General features: G+C 37.8%; 1 protein-coding gene across 2 annotated transcripts in view; it reads left to right on the plus strand.

Moving 5' to 3' along the window:
* SEMA3A (semaphorin 3A) overlaps positions 1–18,811 on the plus strand; it is a 240,247-nt gene that overhangs the window by 211,586 nt on the left and 9,850 nt on the right. For both annotated transcript variants that reach the window (XM_075558474.1, XM_075558473.1), the window contains 2 exons: positions 3,100–3,257; positions 7,894–7,961. In XM_075558474.1, the coding sequence (XP_075414589.1) occupies positions 3,100–3,257; positions 7,894–7,961 (226 nt within the window). The remainder of the gene's footprint in view (positions 1–3,099; positions 3,258–7,893; positions 7,962–18,811) is intronic.

Raw genomic sequence — 18,811 nt, forward strand, 5'->3', positions numbered from 1 at the left:
TATTTCATTGAGCTAGGACTCAATTCCATGTATATTTTGGGGGGCATTTTAGAAGGTAAATGGTAGTTTCAAGAAAAAAGACAAATAATGTTGCAACTAATTTTCTGGATAAATGGCCTCATTTCCTGCTTATGGCACACAATTGTCAGGAGGAGAGCGAGCGAGCCTGTGGTGATGTTAAATTGGGCAGAAAGAGCACACCAAGTTCCTTGTTAGTGACTGGATTATGCTCGGTGAGGCCTGCAGACCTCCACAATATTTCCTCTGGATAGCCTAATTATGTGTGCACATCATTGACTTTACCACAGAGTAAATGGAAACTGGACGTTGAGTTGTATATAATTTGGGGCGTTGGTTTCAGACTTTAAATTTCCATCACCATAATGGGATTTTCTAACAACTCTTTTTATGCATTACCTCTTTCTAACTCTTTTTATGCATTACCTCTTTCTTTCTAACTCTTTTTATGCATTACCTCTTTCTTTCTTTCCTAAAGGTAGATGACAGCTTTAAAGTAACATCTGCCTTAAAATAGCATGGTCCTTACAGAATCTATAAATATAAAGTTTGCTCATTCTTCTTAAATTTTCACCCAAATGAAGATCTTTAGATTTTGACTAGCCTGATCAGTAGTTTAAAAAAAAAAGGTGTTGCACTCACAGTGTATATATGGGTATGTACATATTTACCACTGCTGACTATGTGCTAAATATTGCCAACTCTTAAAATGTATCCTGTTGTTTCTTAAGGATCATGTATTTCAACTTTTTCATCTCAATGAGTTTTATTTTCTTTAGAATCTAAGTTCATTAGAAAGAAAATAGAAGTTATTAGAAAATGAAATAAGGGATAGAAAGAGAAAAAAGAGGAAAAAACCCCAAAACCAAAAACCAATTCCTTCTGTGAGTTCTGACCTTTGTTAACAGTTTTCAAATCTTTGATGATTGCTGTCCCATACTGGTTCTGTAGCTCCCTTAAGACTCAAGAAAGAACTCAATGATGCTTTTTTGACATTTCTTTAGGATACTAAACAGTCATTTTAAAGCTTGTATTGGTTTTTTTGTAAGCCCCTAACATAATAATAAATAAGTGAATTTGGCAGCCAATTATCTAGTGAAAAAGTAAGTCCAAAAGTATTGCTACAAACCATATAATTGTTTCTTAAGCTAAAATATCAAAAAGCTATCTTTCTCAGCATGTCCTTCATCTACGTCTATGTACGTCTGAAGGCAGTGTGTCATTCTCTCTACCCCTTCCCCTGAAGAATTCTGCATGCTTGGATTACAACATATCGAAAGAACACTCTGACATCCTTGTGGTTCTCAAATTACGTTCCTTTTTCAAAGATTTTGAATTTTAAGAGGAAAAGAAATCTGAACAGACAAGGTCAGGGCTGTAGATGGGGTAAGGTTTCCCAATGAAAGTCTTGTAGGTCAGTCCGGGCTGCCCTTGGATTTAGCATTCAAACCATCTCTGACTTTCCCACCAGGGGTGGTCAAGTACACCTCTGAGGTCTTCTCCATGTGTTATCGCATGCTTGGGTGTTTAGACGGCTTTCATTCAGACTAGTTACTCAGAACCTTGGTGGCATAGTGGGTTAGGTATCGGGCTGCTGATCGCAGCAAGATCATCAGTTTGAAAAGACCAGCTACTCCTTGCGAGAAAAAAGAGGCCTTCTATTACCATAAAATTACAGTCGTGGAGACTCACAAAGTTCTACTCAGCTCTGTAGAGTCGCTGTGAGTCTGAGTCAACTCGTTGGCCTTGGGTTATAACTTTTGAGAGTTTGTAATTACTCAGGAGTCCCTGAGTGGTACAAAAGCCTAATGCACTCAGCTGATCACAAAATACTACAGGTTCAAGCCCACCTATAGGCCCTTCAAAAGAAAGGCCTGGCCATTTGCTTCTGAAAAACCAGCTATTGAAAAACCTGATGGATTTCCGCTGTCTTCTGACATACATGACATTGCCAAAGTCAAAATCAGTGCTATGGCAACTTCACTGTTTTCTTTGATATTGGCTGTGGTTACTCATTTCTCCACTCTATGAACAGGAAGCCATAGCAAAAATTAGGTAAAGAAACAAAAAATGGTATTTTTACAAATATCTGTGACTATAATTTTGTCATAGACAATTTGAAAATCATACTAGAAATCTGTTGTGTTTAATATTTCATGTTCTCTTTTATTGTTATCCCAGTTTCATTTTGAGGATAAAGAAGTTTTACCCAGTTACATAATTTAAAATTTTAGTTAGGTATGCCTATGAGAAAGTTAAGAGTTTTATTAAAACTCTACAAATTATCATAGAAGTAAAGCCAGTGGGGAGTCCCAGAGTGGAAATGGGACATGACAGAAAAAGAAGCAAAATCCCCTAGACCACACAGAAAATTAGTGTAGGGAAAACCCAAGAATCTGGGTATCTCAACGGCCAATCCAATGCTTTTTCAACAACGCATTATCTTAGATTCAGGTACACCGGAGCAGCCGGAATCAATTTCCATCTTTAGTGATCTTTTAAAGAGAAATTATTTACTGGTGGTGTTTAGGGTAAATTTCCTGGAGACAGCACAAGGTAGTTCTTGATGCAGAGACAAACATTCAAATGCAAATGCCACGTGATGTCTTCTCCTTCCTATGCGAGGTCCCTGGGCATCACCACCAAAGCACGGAGCCCTCACCATGCCTCTTGCCTCGACGCCTCTGGGGCTGCACAGCAACACCAAGTGCCCCAGTTAATCAGGTCGTCAATAACCCACGTCAACGTGTGCACTTTCCAAGAATGAAAACTGTGACGGTTTGAACATTCGACTGTTCGCTGGAAACCATCTTCCTGGACTTCCCTGCGCTTACCCTTGTACAAGACACCTGTATTGATCAAATAGTTAGATGTTGCTCAGACTCTATTTTAAAATGGTCACACGATCTGGTCGACCTTTGTGCAAACTAGCAGTAATGGCTGTTTGCTTTGTTTTTGTTTTTGTAACGCATACATATATTCCGATCGGTTATGTAGGTGCAAATGGAACCCCTTTTTTTCCTGAGCAAAGAGCCTTGGAAGGCAAGGCCGCCGGTCGGTAACTGGGCCCTCTTTCCACAGCAACAGCTCTACGTGGGCTCGGCGGCCGGGGTGGCCCAGCTGCCCCTGCACCGGTGTGACGTTTACGGGAAAGCCTGTGCAGAATGCTGCCTCGCCCGCGACCCGTACTGTGCCTGGGATGGGGCTTCGTGCTCTCGCTATTTTCCCACTGCGAAGAGGTAAGAGACGTCTTGAAATGAACAAGCTAACCCTATTTTCCTCTGCCCTTTCCCGAATTTCACCTTTCTGCCAATAAGTCTATGCATCACTTCTCCTGAAAGGCCCCCGTACTCTCCTTCCTAAAATAGAAAGAAAAATCCAAAAATGGATACTGTGAACGTTGAATGCTGAATGTGGTGGGACAAGTAGTTTTACTAACTTATGGAGGGAGATCTAAAAGGGCACAATCACAGTCATGCATGTTTACATTTAGAAATGGAGAGCCAATTTGATTTCACACCGACTGGTCCTTTGACCTTTTTTTTTTTTTTTTTTTTTTTGAACTGTTAAATTATATTCAGATAGATAGATAATACAAGAAATGAACAGTTAAATTATAAAGCAGTACAAATGGCTCAGTGCAACTCACTCCCATGAGAGAGTTGTGAGTCCTTCAAGTTTTTTTTTTGTTTTGTTTTTGTTTTTAAATTTTAACAATTTATTGGGGCTCATACAATTCTTTTCACAGTTCATATATATACATACATCAATTGTATAAAGCACATCTGTACAGTCTTTGCCCTAATCATTTTTTTCTCTTTTCTTCTTTTACATTTTATTAGGGACTCATACAACTCTTACCACAATCCACACATATACATACATCAACTGTATAAAGCACATCCATACATTCCCTGCCCCAATCATTCTCAAGGCATTTGCTCTCCACTTAAGCCCCTTGCATCAGGTCCTCTTTTTTTTCCCCTCCTCCCTCCCCCTTCCCCCCTCCCTCATATGCCCTTGGTAATTTATACATCGTTGTTTTGTCATATCTTGCCCTATCCGGAGTCTCCCTTCCCCCTTCTCTGCTGTCCCTCTCCCAGGGAAGAGGTCACATGTGGATCCTTGTAATCAGTTCCCCCTTTCCAACCCACTCGCCCTCCACTCTCCCAGCATCGTCCCTCACACCTTGGTCCTGAAGGTATCATCCACCCTGGATTCCCTGTACCTCCAACCCTCATATGCACCAGTGTACAGCCTCTGTCCTATCCAGCCCTGCAAGGTAGAATTCGGATCATGGTAGTTGGGGGGAGGAAGCATCCAGGATCCGGGGGAAAGCTGTGTTCTTCATCGATACTACCTCACACCCTAATTAACCCATCTCCTCTCCTAAACCCCTCTATGAAGGGATCTCCGTTGGTCGACACTTGGGCCTTGGGTCTCCACTCTGCACTTCCCCCTTCATTTAATATGATATATATATATACATATATATACATACATATATACATATACACATATATACACATACATACACACACTTATATCTTTTTTTTTGCATGATGCCTTATACCTGGTCCCTTGGGCACCTCGTGATCGCACTGGCCGGTGTGCTTCTTCCATGTGGGCTTATTTGCTTCTGAGCTAGATGGCCGCTTGTTCATCTTCAAGCCTTTAAGACCCCAGACACTATCTCTTTTGATAGCCGGGCACCATCAGCTTTCTTCACCACATTTGCTTATGCACCCATTTGTCTTCAGCGATCCTATCATGGAGGTGTGCAGTCAATGATATGTGTGCAGTCAATGATATGTGTGCAGTCATGACCTTTGGTCCAGGTACTCTCTCATTCGCTCCAGCAAGTCGATCTCGGTTTTAAATTTTGAAAGGCAATTTATGTCCTGGAGTGAGTGGGAAATCTTCAGGCACAGGAATATTCACCTCGAGTGTCTTTACTCGTACACAGGACTCAATTATCAAATGAACTCTTTAGAGTTTGGAAACGATCCTGTTTTCGTATGTGCTATATATTATGTTGATCGACAATGGTAGCAATAAGACTTGAAACAGAAGACAATGTAAAAATTAAACATACATACATGCACATATACATGTGTCAAGGATAGTCTTAAAAATATTGATGAATTTAAAAGATATGTCTGAATAAATATTGCTTAGACCATGACAATCATCAAAAATAATGTCACATTTTAACAAAATACCATTGTATGTTAGTTACACTTGAATGACTATATTATGAATGAAATCTTGGCTATTTAATGTCATACTGTTTTCAGGAAATGCTTTTATACAATATTCTTATAGAGAGTTCCTGCTCATATTATAAAAGTTAGACCAAAACTTGGTTTTCTTTTGCTTTGAAATATATAACTTTCTTCTTTTGAAAGTCTAACAAAAGATTATCACAACGGAGATATACTTCTTATCAATGATTGCTTTTTTTCTGTTGCCAAATACCAAAGTTAAAACTTGAGTGGTAATAGAGTATAGTAACATACAATATATTTTTTAATGTAAATCTGAAGACTGAAGACATGCATATCAACCCCTTTGAACCATGAGGAGGAGAAATCAGTGTTTTCAAGCTGCTTCATCTTTGGATCAGTGTAATTTATTTTGCTTATTCTTCATTATACATATTTTCAAAGATGCTGTGAACGTGAAGGTTTCATAGCTGGTTTGTTTAGTAATATTTGGATCATTTGTAATGTTTGCAAAAAAGATATGTAAAATGATGATCGCAATGGCTAGTTAAAGCTTTTGATTCCACACTTCTAAAAACAGTAACTATATTGAGGAATAATCTACTGTTTAAGTTTGTCATATTAGTATATATGGGTTAAAACACAGTTGCTTGTTAGTAATGATTTTGAGGTAAATGTCCTACTTCCTCATATCATATAAAAATACTGATTTTCTTATCTCTGAAACATTCAGACTTCCCAGGGTGTGTCTGCATTATTTCTATACACCCATTGAGGATGGTGAAAATTTAAATATAAAGTTAAAACCTAGTTTGGAGAGAATAGTTTACTGATCAAAGGAACCTTAGATGATTTCATAAATAACAATGTACATTTATAGCAATAAAATTTTAATTAGTTAAAATCAAAATCATATGCTTCTTAAAAACATACATTTCTATGGGTTTGTTAATGTTATTCAAACAATAAGGAATTCATGTTTGAATTAAGGATTGGCATTGTTTCCTTGCAATGAGAAAGTATATAATATTGCCTAATTTAATAATAATTAATTTGAACTTAAGCTTTCCTTAATAAAAAGTTGAGAACAATATCATAGTTGTATCTATTCTAAATTAAAATCCATATTATTATAAAGTTTAAGTGTGTTTGTTGTACCTACAATTCAAGGGTGATACAATTAGCAATACATTTTGGTTGTGCTTTGCAGATTTCCTTAATCCAAATTCACATGTCTGACATTTTGCCTTCTTAAAGGATATTTAGAAGGCTCAGATTTGTTATGTTCTTTTGATGGCCTTTTCTAAAAGCCTAAATGACAGTGAAAAATCCCTTCGCAAATGTTTTGTGCTTCGTGTCTCACAAGTTCTCTTGTTGGTTCAACTTTGAGATGTGCAGCATCTGTTTGATAGCCTTCCTGTTTCTACAAATAGAATTCTATAAATACTTTGGACTTCTATATTTGTGAGTACAGTAACAAGTTCCATATTTGCCATTCTCACTGGCCTTGGTAGCAGCTCTTTTCAGGGATGGTAATTAATTTTGCAGCGGGACAATGCCTTTAAAATAGATTCTGTAAACAGTTAAACACGTGTTCCCCCAATTTTTCCAGTATGTTATGCACAGCCGAGCACCATTTTTTTAAGCTTCTTGCCCAAATGCTACATCTCCTTTTGAGCATCACAGTCGCTTGAGTTCAGGTCTGCCTATGAAGTCAACTGTTAAGAAAGATGTCCTGAATGTGTGACAGCTAAAATATAATTTGGACATTAAAATACAGGAATACATTATTTTATTTTTAAAGAAAATTTGGCTTTTCTGAATACTGTAGAATGGTGTCTTCTCTCTCGCCTTCTTCTGACAAACCGAGTTCTGGTGCTTACATGTACCATGGGTTTGTACTTTCCTCCTTTTATTCACTTCACAGGAAATGGCTTGAATTTATAGTCCTGTGATCATAAAAAACAATTTGTTTCATGATATATTTAACAAATAATTAATATATAAACAATAAACTAAAATTATATTTATTTAATTCTTTTAATTTAACCAAGTACTAAAAAGTTACATATACTTTTAAAAGAGCCATCATGTGAATTGTAACTTTCAAGATAATTTTTATTTTCATATATGACTCAAAGAAAGAAAAAATTAACTCTGTTTCATGAAGAAATGGGTTGCTAAATTGTATGTTTTGAACTCACAAGTAAAACACATGGTTTCTACATGTTAGATTCTTATTGATTGACATCAAGTTGCTAAAAGTCATGAATTCTGATAGTAATAGTTTGACTTTAACCATACTCTCAGTATATTTGTCATCAAATGAAGCTGTCTGCTTCTTAACTTTAAGAAACCCTAAGGAGTCTGAGTATTTCTAATATGTCTTAGAGTGAAAATGGATTGATTCATTGGCAGGGGTTGGTTTTGGCTTTGTGAATTTTTGTTGTTGTTGTTCTGTTTTGTTTTTCTTAACCTCTATAAATCCTCTTGAGGCCTGTTGTTAGAAATGTAAACAGATGTTTTTAATTTCTTCCTAATAAGCTCTGGAGTTTCTAATACAGAGTTTGATCTCTCTTCATTCTTATGACATATCTCCAAGAAGGAACAAATAGAGATCAAATATATATTTTTAATGTAATTGTTTTAGACGCACAAGACGGCAAGATATAAGAAATGGAGACCCACTGACCCACTGTTCAGACTTACAACATCATGGTAAGTACCTTTTTATGCTTTCTCTAACACTATAATAAAATTATGCACGATAATGCATATGTGCACCATGCATGTAGAGTGCATTCTTTTTCCAAAATGCATAAAGAGAATCTAGTAAGAAAATTCTAAAGAACACAGTCATTGAAAAAATATTATTTTTATTTACTAATAAGGAGAAATATTCAAAAATTTTAGGACTTCATGTGATATAAAGTTTACTTATCTCATATTAGCAAATAGAAGTCAGGTTTAAGTATATGAGTGTATAATACATGCTGAGGAGTGTACAAAACAGATATGCTCATAAAAATTAATTAAAAGAACAAAACATAGTCTTAAAATAAAGTATGGAAATTATTCATGATGATATAAAACCAGAAATTGTTATTGGATATAGTAATCAAGTAGAAGAAAATTTAAATGCCTTCATACTGAATTACTAATAGGTTATTCCCTTGAACTGAGCATTTTGGACCAAGTTCATTTTAAGCTCCCTAACAGAAGCCAAGGTCTATTTAATGTCAAGACAGCTTACTTAATGATGAAATCTTGATTTAAAAATACAGTAAAATGGTAGGTCCCTCAGAGCCCCACTGTAATAATTTATGAAAATAATCATGATACTATGCTTCCCTCTACTGGGGAAACTCATCAATGGCATAATTAGCTTGGGCAAAATTTACAGGCGAACATTGTTATTGAACATCATCACCCTATTCACTCTGTTGGTGCCTTTTACACTAATCCTATAAGAAAAGCTACTTTGTATTTAATTAACTTTGATTTTATCTACTGACTGTATGTAGTTTATGAGTAATAACAATTCCATTAATAGAAAGCAAGAACATTGTGCAAACACCACTCCCAGTACACATTTCAAGCCTAGTCACTTTCTAAATTCAAACCACCCTGCTGAGTAGTCTGGCTGTGCCCGTCTTGGATTCCCAAATGCTCACCACGGTTTTGGGAGGAATGTCTTTACCCAGATGACTGACCATGACCAGAACTTGTTTTGGATTGCCAAATTCATTAGCCAGTGTTTTCTTGTCTGTGATTATCTTCATTACAAACAGAAAGCAAAACTTAAAAAATCAAAATAAAGCCAACTGACCTTCTCCGGTTACACAGTAAGAGGGAGAATTCATCTTCCCATGTGCTCAAAGCCAATTGCTGAAAGGCACAAGCCAGAGGCCTCCACCTTCCATCTCTGTCTCTCTTGTCTCTGATGCCAACCGTCCCTCCCATGGCACTCTGCTGGGTCTGTTGATCCATTGAAATGACTGCACAGAAGGCAATACTCATGACTGTGGGGAGGAGTTAATTACAAAATTAACAGACCAGGATTAGAAAACATTCAGAATACATCCATCGGTTCAGTTCACAGTGACACCTCTGCTCAGGTCCACAAGTCAAGTCTCTCTCTCTGGTTCACAGCCTTTCAGCCCCATGGTCCCTTGGCCTCTGGCTCCAGGGGCTAGAAATCCCACCCACTGTTCTGCCTCAGGGTCCCTCAGCTCTGTGTCAGCCTGGCTCCTTTGCTCTGCCCCATGGTCTCCAGCCAGGCTTGAGATGTCGCTGGTCTTGGCCTCCGTATATTTAAGCAGGGATTGTGAATGTGCTGTTGGTAGTTCTCTATTTATGCTCCCGGGATTCTGTCTGTGTGCTTCTCATGTGCCTCATTCTAAGAGCTAGGGGAGTGGTTTTGATAGAGTTGTGGTTTTTGTCTTTCAGTACCATACCTCGCAAGGGAAAGAGGGGTGGTCACTTGGTTTATATCATCTAGTAAAGTGGAGACTCCAAATAAATTCCACCTTAAGCATGTCTATTAGGATAACAGAGCATGCCCTCCATGGTGGGATTATAGCCAGAGTTATAGAGGCTAGAATTTATAATACATCATATAAGAGATTAAGGCTTGAAGGGCCAGGTGAATTGACTACATCTCTGATTACTGACCCCAATATGAGGGGTTCACACCCACCAGCTACTCCCAAGAGGAGACTCTCAACTTTCATAACAATTTGTAATCTTGGAGAGCTTCTATAGGGCCCCTGTGATCAACTCTGGTGGTGAGTTTGGTTTGGATTTGAGGTTACGTGCAAGTAGGATGCATTATTAATACATCTGTGACATATTCCTTAATTTTTTCAAGTGGTTTATTTGAACAATAAGGCATTCAGTAATCTTCCATGAATATATTTTAATGGAAAAATATGATCACTATCATTTCCAGAGACACAGTATTATAAATTATCAATTCATTATATAACTTATTTACTTAGATGTTATTGATCAGAATTAGAAGTAAAAGAAAAGGATAAACCTACAGTTCATTTCCAGTTTATTAAACTTTAAAATATGATGGCAGAAAAGTTACTATTTTTCCATTATATCTCTAGTGCTTCTGCAAATATAATAATGTGGATATTCAAAAACTATGTATTTAATGAATGAAGAAGACATGATTTAAATATTTCATGCATCTACCTTGACAGTTGTCTTCTTGTTTGTATTATTCCATAGATATTTAAATTAGACCATATATATTACTTATAATGAAAATCCATGTTTGTCATGCATAGTGTGATGGTTAAATTTATGTCCACTTGATGGTACCTGTGCGGAGGGAGAGGTAGAGTCAAGCCTATCGATCAAGTCACAGGCTGATGATGACTCCTTGGGGGTCTGGCCTTTTTATCAGAGGGACACTGACGGGAGCAGAGTCCTCTCTTGCCAATTTTCACCTTCCAGCTTCCTAGCTTGCCTGTCTGGCTCTGTGTTTAGTGGCCATGTGGCCTACCAACCCTGGGAGCTTTGGCACCCTGTCATGCTCTTACCTACCTTGGATCCATGTGCCTTTGTCCCCACGGACTTATGATGTCCAGCTTCCTGCATCTTCCTCCTGCTTCATCCACTAGCTGCTGCATGAGTCTGAGAGTCTCCAGCTAGACTTTGACGCAGGGGATTGAGTTGGACTGAAGTGGGCCAATCTCTTAATATAAAGTTCTTTCTTATACATATATGGATATGACTGGTTCTGTTTCTTGAGAAAACTCAGCCTAATACACATAACTTTTAGTAGTACTATTCTCTCTAGAAACATCATTGTCAACCCACCCTTTAACTAGCAATTGTTTATTCGGATACTGGGCCACATTTTGGCAATCCTGTAGAGGAGGGTTGTCTTCAGCTGGGTTCTCCAGAGAAGCAGAGCCTGTGTAGCTTATGCATTCATATATAGAAATTTATATCAAGAAAATTACTCCAATTGTAGGGCAAATCCACGGACAAGCTAGTTCCAAGTCCAGCGGTCCGATGTGGGCTGGAAGCTTCTCCTGACTCATTTGCTGCAGATAAGGTGGATGACTGGTGACTGCAGAGGCAAAGGAATCCACAGTAAGCAGGTCAGGATTATAGCTGAAGAGGCCAAAGGATCTACAGTCAGCAGGCCAGATGGCATTCTACTGAAGATGATCAGGATTGGCAGGCCATAAGGCAGACCAGTAGTCAAGTGCAAATGAAAGGAGGTCAAAGATTCAGATGCAGGCTGCAGACCCAGCAAATAAGCTTTCCAATACTGTCACTTATATCTGAGGCAGGCCACACCCCACAGCAATGTATTACCTGAGGTCTGTCACCTGAGTAAGACTGCTGTATTCCACCCGGCTTTTGTCTCATGTGGAAGCTTATAATTTATTGCCTAGAATTACATTGTGGTAGGTCAGATGATAAGGTATCACTAGGTGTTAACTGCAAAACCACTGAGAATCGTACCCAGCCAAGTTGACGCAAAACATTAACTGTCATAGTTTACCCCAGTGGTTCTCAACCTTCCTGAAGCCGCTACCCTTTCATACAGTCCCTCAAGTTGTGGTGACCCCATCAACCATAAAATGATATCCGTTGCTGCTTTATCACTGTCATTTTGCTGCTGTTATGAATTGGGCGACCCCTGTGAAAGGGTCATTTGACCCCTAAGGAGATAGTGACCCACAGGTTGAGAACTGCTAGTTTACCCCTTGCCGACTCAGGACCTACCTATACACATCTCTTTAAACATTATGTGCTCTCTAAATATATACAATTATAAAAGCCATGTTTGTTCCTAATATGGTACAGCCAACATGCAAACGAGAGAAAATGCACTACCCCATTTACATATTTAAAACATTCACAAAATGTTTCCATCGTCTTTTAATTTCATTATTATGCAGACTTTTAAAGCTCCTCCATAAAATCTTACTGTCAAATCTATTTGTTTCACACGCAGTTTCCTCATGGCGCCTGGGAGTATTTCAGAGTAATACATCTCTTGAGGTGCCGGTGCGCACGTGGTTAGGGTAGACCGGACATAATGATATTCAAGAGAATCAGACTGTGGAAAAACAAACACTGCTGAGGATGAAATGAATGAGCCTTGAAAAATGCTTCAGAGCGTTAAGATTATTTTTTGAAATTACAAAGCGGCATATTGAGTGGATAAATTCTATGAAAATTTGGCATATAGCATTCATTGGCTTTGGAAAGTACAGTGAACGGGGATAAATTGTCTCATCCTCTGTCACCCAGGAGGCACACTCTGAAGGGGAAAGGCACTGCTGTGGTGAGGCAGTACAGGGTGTTTTTTGGGGGGGTAAACCATTCCAAGTAGACCCTTGTAATACATGGAAGAAAAGAAAGAAAAATTCACAGATTTCTGCAGCAATAATATATTACTTTTTTGAAGTTCTCATTCTCTCCTGTTTGTTTTGCTAACTGACCAATCACAAAGCACAAGGCACTTCAGTAAATTTTAAATGTTTGACAACTAAGGCCGCAGGCATTCCTGTTTGACCAGGTTGTGCGTTACCCTTAGGAATCAGTGAACTATCTTGAAAGAAGTAATGTCAATATACTATATATAACTGTAGAGGGCAGTAATCCAAAATGCAACCCCATTAAATCATGTATGCTCTCTGTCTAATGTCATTTTTCACATCGAATAAAATATATGTGCTCATGTGGAAATGTATCAAGCTGTAAGATGTTTTCCTAGAAAGCAGCTACGCAACTTGAAGCCAGCTTATACACTTCTGGAAGATAAGGTCCAGCTGTAGCGGTCAACATCTTCTGAAACACTGCATACTTTAAATATCCTGAGACTTTAATAGAGAGACCATATGCAATAACCTTGAACTGAGGCGGAAGACATTTCAGATTAGATGGAACCTTTAGCACTCACTCAGCACTGTGCTCCCTCTTGTGTAAAGGCTGCACTAGTGTTGAACTCACCAAGGTGAAACAGAAAAGCCAGTCCCTTGAACTAAGTGTACATTAGCGCCCATCACTGGTGGCTGTTCACCTAGTGAATGTTTGTACAGCCCTAAACACACGTGTTGGCAGGTCTTCTTGTCTTTCCACTGAAGCTTTAAATGAAGGCTGTGAAAGAGAAATCTCACATCGTTCCCAGCTTATTTCTTCCTAAAGTGACTGTTATGTACAAGAGTGGACATGTCCAACTTTGCATCCAAGAAAATGAGTGACAGTCAGTTTACCTTTAAGCTACCTCCAGTTTTCACTTCTTACCAAGCATGCTATGATCTGCATTTCCAAAAAAGAAAACCCTGCACCCTACGTTAATCATTTATTTTTCTAAGTTATCAGCATTGCGGAATTTGGAAGCTTTGAAATATTTTATGTCCTAACTTTTAACTTAATGACATATTTGATGTTGCTTCTCTATAGTTCTCTCGACTGTCTTAAATTTATGCATTTCCTTGCTAGCAATCCAGAGCAAAACAGTCACAGAATTCAGTCTCCTTCATTCTCTTCACAACTAGTACACTCTCAATGTATGTCTGGGTTGACAACTAAACCAATCAGAATTCCTAAGGCATCTTTGATGGCGCCATCGTTAGGGTCTGTAAATTGTAAAGTTAGGATTCTGTGCCAATGGAGTGATGCTAATATGGCAGTGTCTTCGTTACTATGTTCACGGAGAAAGGTAACTATGGATCTGAGCAATCGACCCGAAAGAGCCCTCCAGATTTGATAAATGAGCATGGCATCAGCCTTACAGATCCCTGGCTTTTGTCAGTGATCGTGCTCATCCATTCTAACATGCTGCTGGATGTCCAGCGCACCATCATTTTCTGTGCTGCTACGGAAAAGTCTTCATTGTGGACAATCCGCTGGGGATCACAGCAGCAAGCCGGGACGCCACACAATTCAGTATTAGTGCAAAGCAGAAATGAACCACCACGCAGAAGATAGCCAGGACATGTGCCTGCTTTCACTGATCCTGTAGGGAGGTGAATGAAAGAGGAAAGTCACTGTGTGGACACCACACAGACACTCAAGGTTTACTTTCTGTGGTCATGCTATTCAGTTGGACTCTACCCTCAAGTAGAAACTTTATTTTAAAGAGTCATCAGGTTGGTCATGTCACAGATGACTAGCAGGATGAAGGAAATAATCATTCCCGAAGAAAACAACTTCACATCAAATCAAGCGCAAATTTAAGACACGTTCTGATATCCTTGTGCAAATGTGAGCGTGCGTGCGGGGTAAAATCATGCCGTCTGTCCTCTATGGTTACTTTGGTGAACCCCCTTTTGAAACTGCTGTCACTGGAAACGATCTATTTCCACAAGCACCCATCTTTAATACAATGTTAGGCAATAGCTCCATTTACTCCTTGTATAAATAAATGTGTGTCACGCAACTACACAGACAACCTAACAAAACTTTTAAACTAGTTGGTGGTAGAGTGATCCTGAATTAAAGTTAGTGTGTTATCAGTGATAATCATCTGTCTACACACCTATATTTTAACTGCTATAAACATTTTTGAGCATGCAGTTTCTCTTTAAAATTTTAAAACATTTAAAGAAAACATACAATTCAAACAAAGATGGTATTTTCATTATTGTTTACAAAAGTTTCTGCTTCAGCAAATGGGTATTTCCCATCACCCATCTACCTCTTGGGAAAAAGTAAAGTAAATGTTAAAGTCCATGTTTCCTGGTTTATTTAAAGTAAAAATTCCTATGGTAATTTTGCTCTGGCATGTAGGTTACTTGGGTTTCTTCAGTAATGCATTTGCTATAAAAATTGAAAAAACAAAACACACCAGATGTTCAATATCAACTCTGTAAATATTGCAGTAGATATCTTCATACCAGTATTGCTTTTAAAGGACTGATTTTCAGCCTACCCTGTACCAAACAGTATTGCAGCCTTTGACATCACAAGAGATCAAGTTTACTGTGAAGTACAGTTATTGGAATAACTTCATAGCCAACATCATGAATTTTATACAACTCCCTTATGTTTTAATATACTTTTAATGTTATTTTAAAAATAAGATATCACTGACTCTCTGTAATGAAGAGTTGTTACCTGAGAACAATAATTATAAGATATTCTGACTCTGTCTTTTCTGTCTTTCCATCTACACATCTACATTCCAGTGAGCCTATTAAACCACAAATCCACAGAAACCTGCAGATACAAGGATGACTGGAATCTACTAGAATTGGAAAATTCTGCCTGTCATATCCTGGTTGATGATTACTTTTAAGAATCCAAAGACAGATCATAATTTAGTAAATATTTTTTTTAAGTAGTTAAAATTTTCAAATTAACTGTAGCAAGTTGATGAATTTTCAATTTTATTTTTCTCTGAGTTTCATCACCTCAATCTTTTTTGAACTTGACAGATAACAGCCACTAAATTTCACATAATAAAATGAACCTATTTCTGTGAATGGATTAGACACATGAACCGGAATGCATGCCTCTGCTTGTATTCTTCGGTGTATGCACGCATGTGGCCAGACAGTCTGTAAACATCTATTAAGAAGTTATTTGGTATAAGAAAACATTGCACTAACACATTATCTTAATAAATACACAATGCGCCTGTTATGCAGGTATACTCCAGAATTTGTTTTACTCACACTTCTTTATAAGAGATTATTAACTCAGTTTTAAAAATTCAAGAATGCAAGAATGTACAGTAGGAGCCACTTAACTCAAACAGAATAAATTGGTTTTTTTTATCTTCCATTTAAAAAATGAATGTCTTTACTAATACATCTATGAAATTACACTATTAGCAACTGGTAGTTAAGAGTTTTTTTTCATCTTATTGAAGTCAAATAAGATAGTTTTCTACTGATAAAAAACCTGCTGTGCTTCTTAGAAAATCATGTAGAATTGAGTAAAAAATTTATCAGTACCGATGTGTTGATCTTTCAGTAGAGCAAATATACAATTTTATATGTCACTATAAGTTGGTGAGCAGCATAATTTTTCTGATATTGTGTGGCCTTTTATGCTGAAAATTTCTAAGGCAACTATTAAAATTACAATGTGATGGAAAGCAACTAGAATTAGATTTCTCTTAAGGTAGTTCAACAACTAACTGCTTTTATCAAATAATTTAAATCATTAAAATAATGTGACTTATTTTGCCCCTCCCCCAAATTAAGATTCACCATTATATTGTTTCTCTACAAAAAAATCTTAAAAGGGAATAACCACAAAACGCTAACATAATCAGAGAGTTGATGGGCACATGGTCTACTGCCTCACCCATCTCTGGCTTTCCACAAGACACCAGACTTCCTGAATTGTTAACATCTCAATCTTGAAAGACGTTTATGGGGTTAAAATGGAAAGTGAAATAAATAGAAAACTGAAATCTGAAGCCTTCTGTTCCTGCTATATTGGAAAAGAATCAAATGCTAAATAAGGAACTTAGCAACATGATATTTCTGGCCAAATGATGGATATCGTGACTTTTTGTTGTTACAAAAGGAAGCAATTTATTTAACTTCTCTCTTTCCTCCCTTTCTTTCTGGTTTATTAGCCTCATTTAATTTCCATAAATTATTCCACTAAAAGAGGAAATGATTAATTGGGGATTGCTTCCTTAAAAACATTATTTCTTGTCATTAACAGCTGCAACATATTGTAACATTGCGTTATCCAAACATACCATAGTGCTTTTAAAATCATTTCAATGTTTTGTTGCTCCCAATTATTTTGCTCTAGTTATTCATATTGTAGAACTCATGAGAATTAATTATGTCAATTTAATAACTTTCCCTTTCTTGTCTACTGGTAATTTTCATGACACAAGTTTGTATTCAAAGCCGTTTTTATCTGAATAAAAAATGTTTTTTTATTTTTAATGCATTAGAATAATTATTCCCTCCCTCCCCGCCATCCTCTGGATACCTATAAGTTTAGCCACTGCCCGAGAAGTCCTCTCAAGCTCTAGGTCTCCTTGAAGGTATGAGAATATATTCCTCTGAATTCTCAGTTATTTCCTGATGACTTAATGCTAGGTTTGAAATTCTGGAGACTGAGTTTTCATAGCGCCCGATCCCAACACATTTCAAATCAATTTTTAGAACATTTTTATTTTAAAATTTTTAGAAAATTTGAAACTGCATTTTCTAATAGTTTAATAAAATATATGCCATTATCAGGATTACACATTTAATGCTCCAATGATTAACCAACTCCTAGTGTTTCTTTCATAGAACTGTGCTAACTCTGTGTCCACAGCCTGCTGGGGACTATATAATACTCCAAATACAATATAAATAGCTACCACTCTCGGCCCTGCAGGACACGTGAGCGGAGGGTTTGTGGTAGAGGTTGAAATGCACATTGTGGGAGCAGATAGAGAGCCGGCATAGCCAACAACTGCAATGGTGCTCAGGAAAAAGTACAGGAAAAGACATTGGTTGACATGTCGAAGAAGAAAGATCTGATTTGATGGTGGTGGAGACTGGGAGTGCAGGGAGCTATCTGAGGAGTCATTTATCGTTTTGATATACAAGGTCCTGAAGCACATTTAAAGATTAGATTGACTGTTTAGAATGTCATAACAATATCAACAATCATAAGACAACCCCACTGAATTATGACAATTACTGTGTCCAAACATTGGGAAATTATTTTTCCTAGCTATATTGTGAGAAGAAAACTAAGCTATTACAATATTATAAATTTGAAATAATCTATACTTGCTTACGTAATTTATTTAATAGCTTTAGCACACTTTGTGGTTTTCAAAAATGAAGGGCAAGGGCGAGGCAACAATGATGCCAGATAAAGCAGGTGTATTCTCAGAAAACGAACACCTGTGCAAGGGGCGTTCGAGTGTCCTGCCATCCAGTACATCACGTACGCGATGGGTATTCTAAGCCATTAATTACCTTGAGGGGATTATGATCAAGTGATGATTGCAAAGTCTAGTAAGAAAAAAGCTTTGTTGAAGAGCATGGCAAAAACTTCTGGAAAGTAAAATGAGAAAGAAATCGTTCTAAAAGCCCATCGGGAAGGAAGCAGTGCAGTGCAGTGAGTACCATCCTCAACAAGCCTGTGACCACACACACTCCAGGGAAACAGTGGGAAAGCCAGTGGTTCTCAGATCGACTGGGCTAATCCAGAAGCTCTTCACCCTGAATATGCAGGCTCCCTAGTCTCCAGGACCATCTGTCATCAACACTGCTTTTCCAGTAGTAAGCCGTTGTGAGTTTGTCGTAGCCTCTGAGCAGTTCATCGCTGAGAGCTCGTCTGGGTGGCTGTAACTTTGCTGTCGGAAACGTCAAAGTAACACTAGGTGTCACGGCCCCGGAGAAAAACGAAGAACCTAGGGAGGTTAGAATACACTGATCTGGTACTATCGAATGTCTAATATTTCCTAATAAGCATGTGCAAATCATTAGGGTAGAAGTTGGTGAGGGCCTGCTCATTGTTCTTATAAAACGGGAAAAAGGTGGCAGGTGTGGGGAAATCAACAGAAAACTGTTGACAGTTACAATTCAATATTCAAATATACAGGGATGGAC

Source organism: Tenrec ecaudatus, chromosome 9 (genome assembly GCF_050624435.1).
Source record: "Tenrec ecaudatus isolate mTenEca1 chromosome 9, mTenEca1.hap1, whole genome shotgun sequence".
NCBI classification, from domain to species: Eukaryota; Metazoa; Chordata; class Mammalia; order Afrosoricida; family Tenrecidae; genus Tenrec; species Tenrec ecaudatus.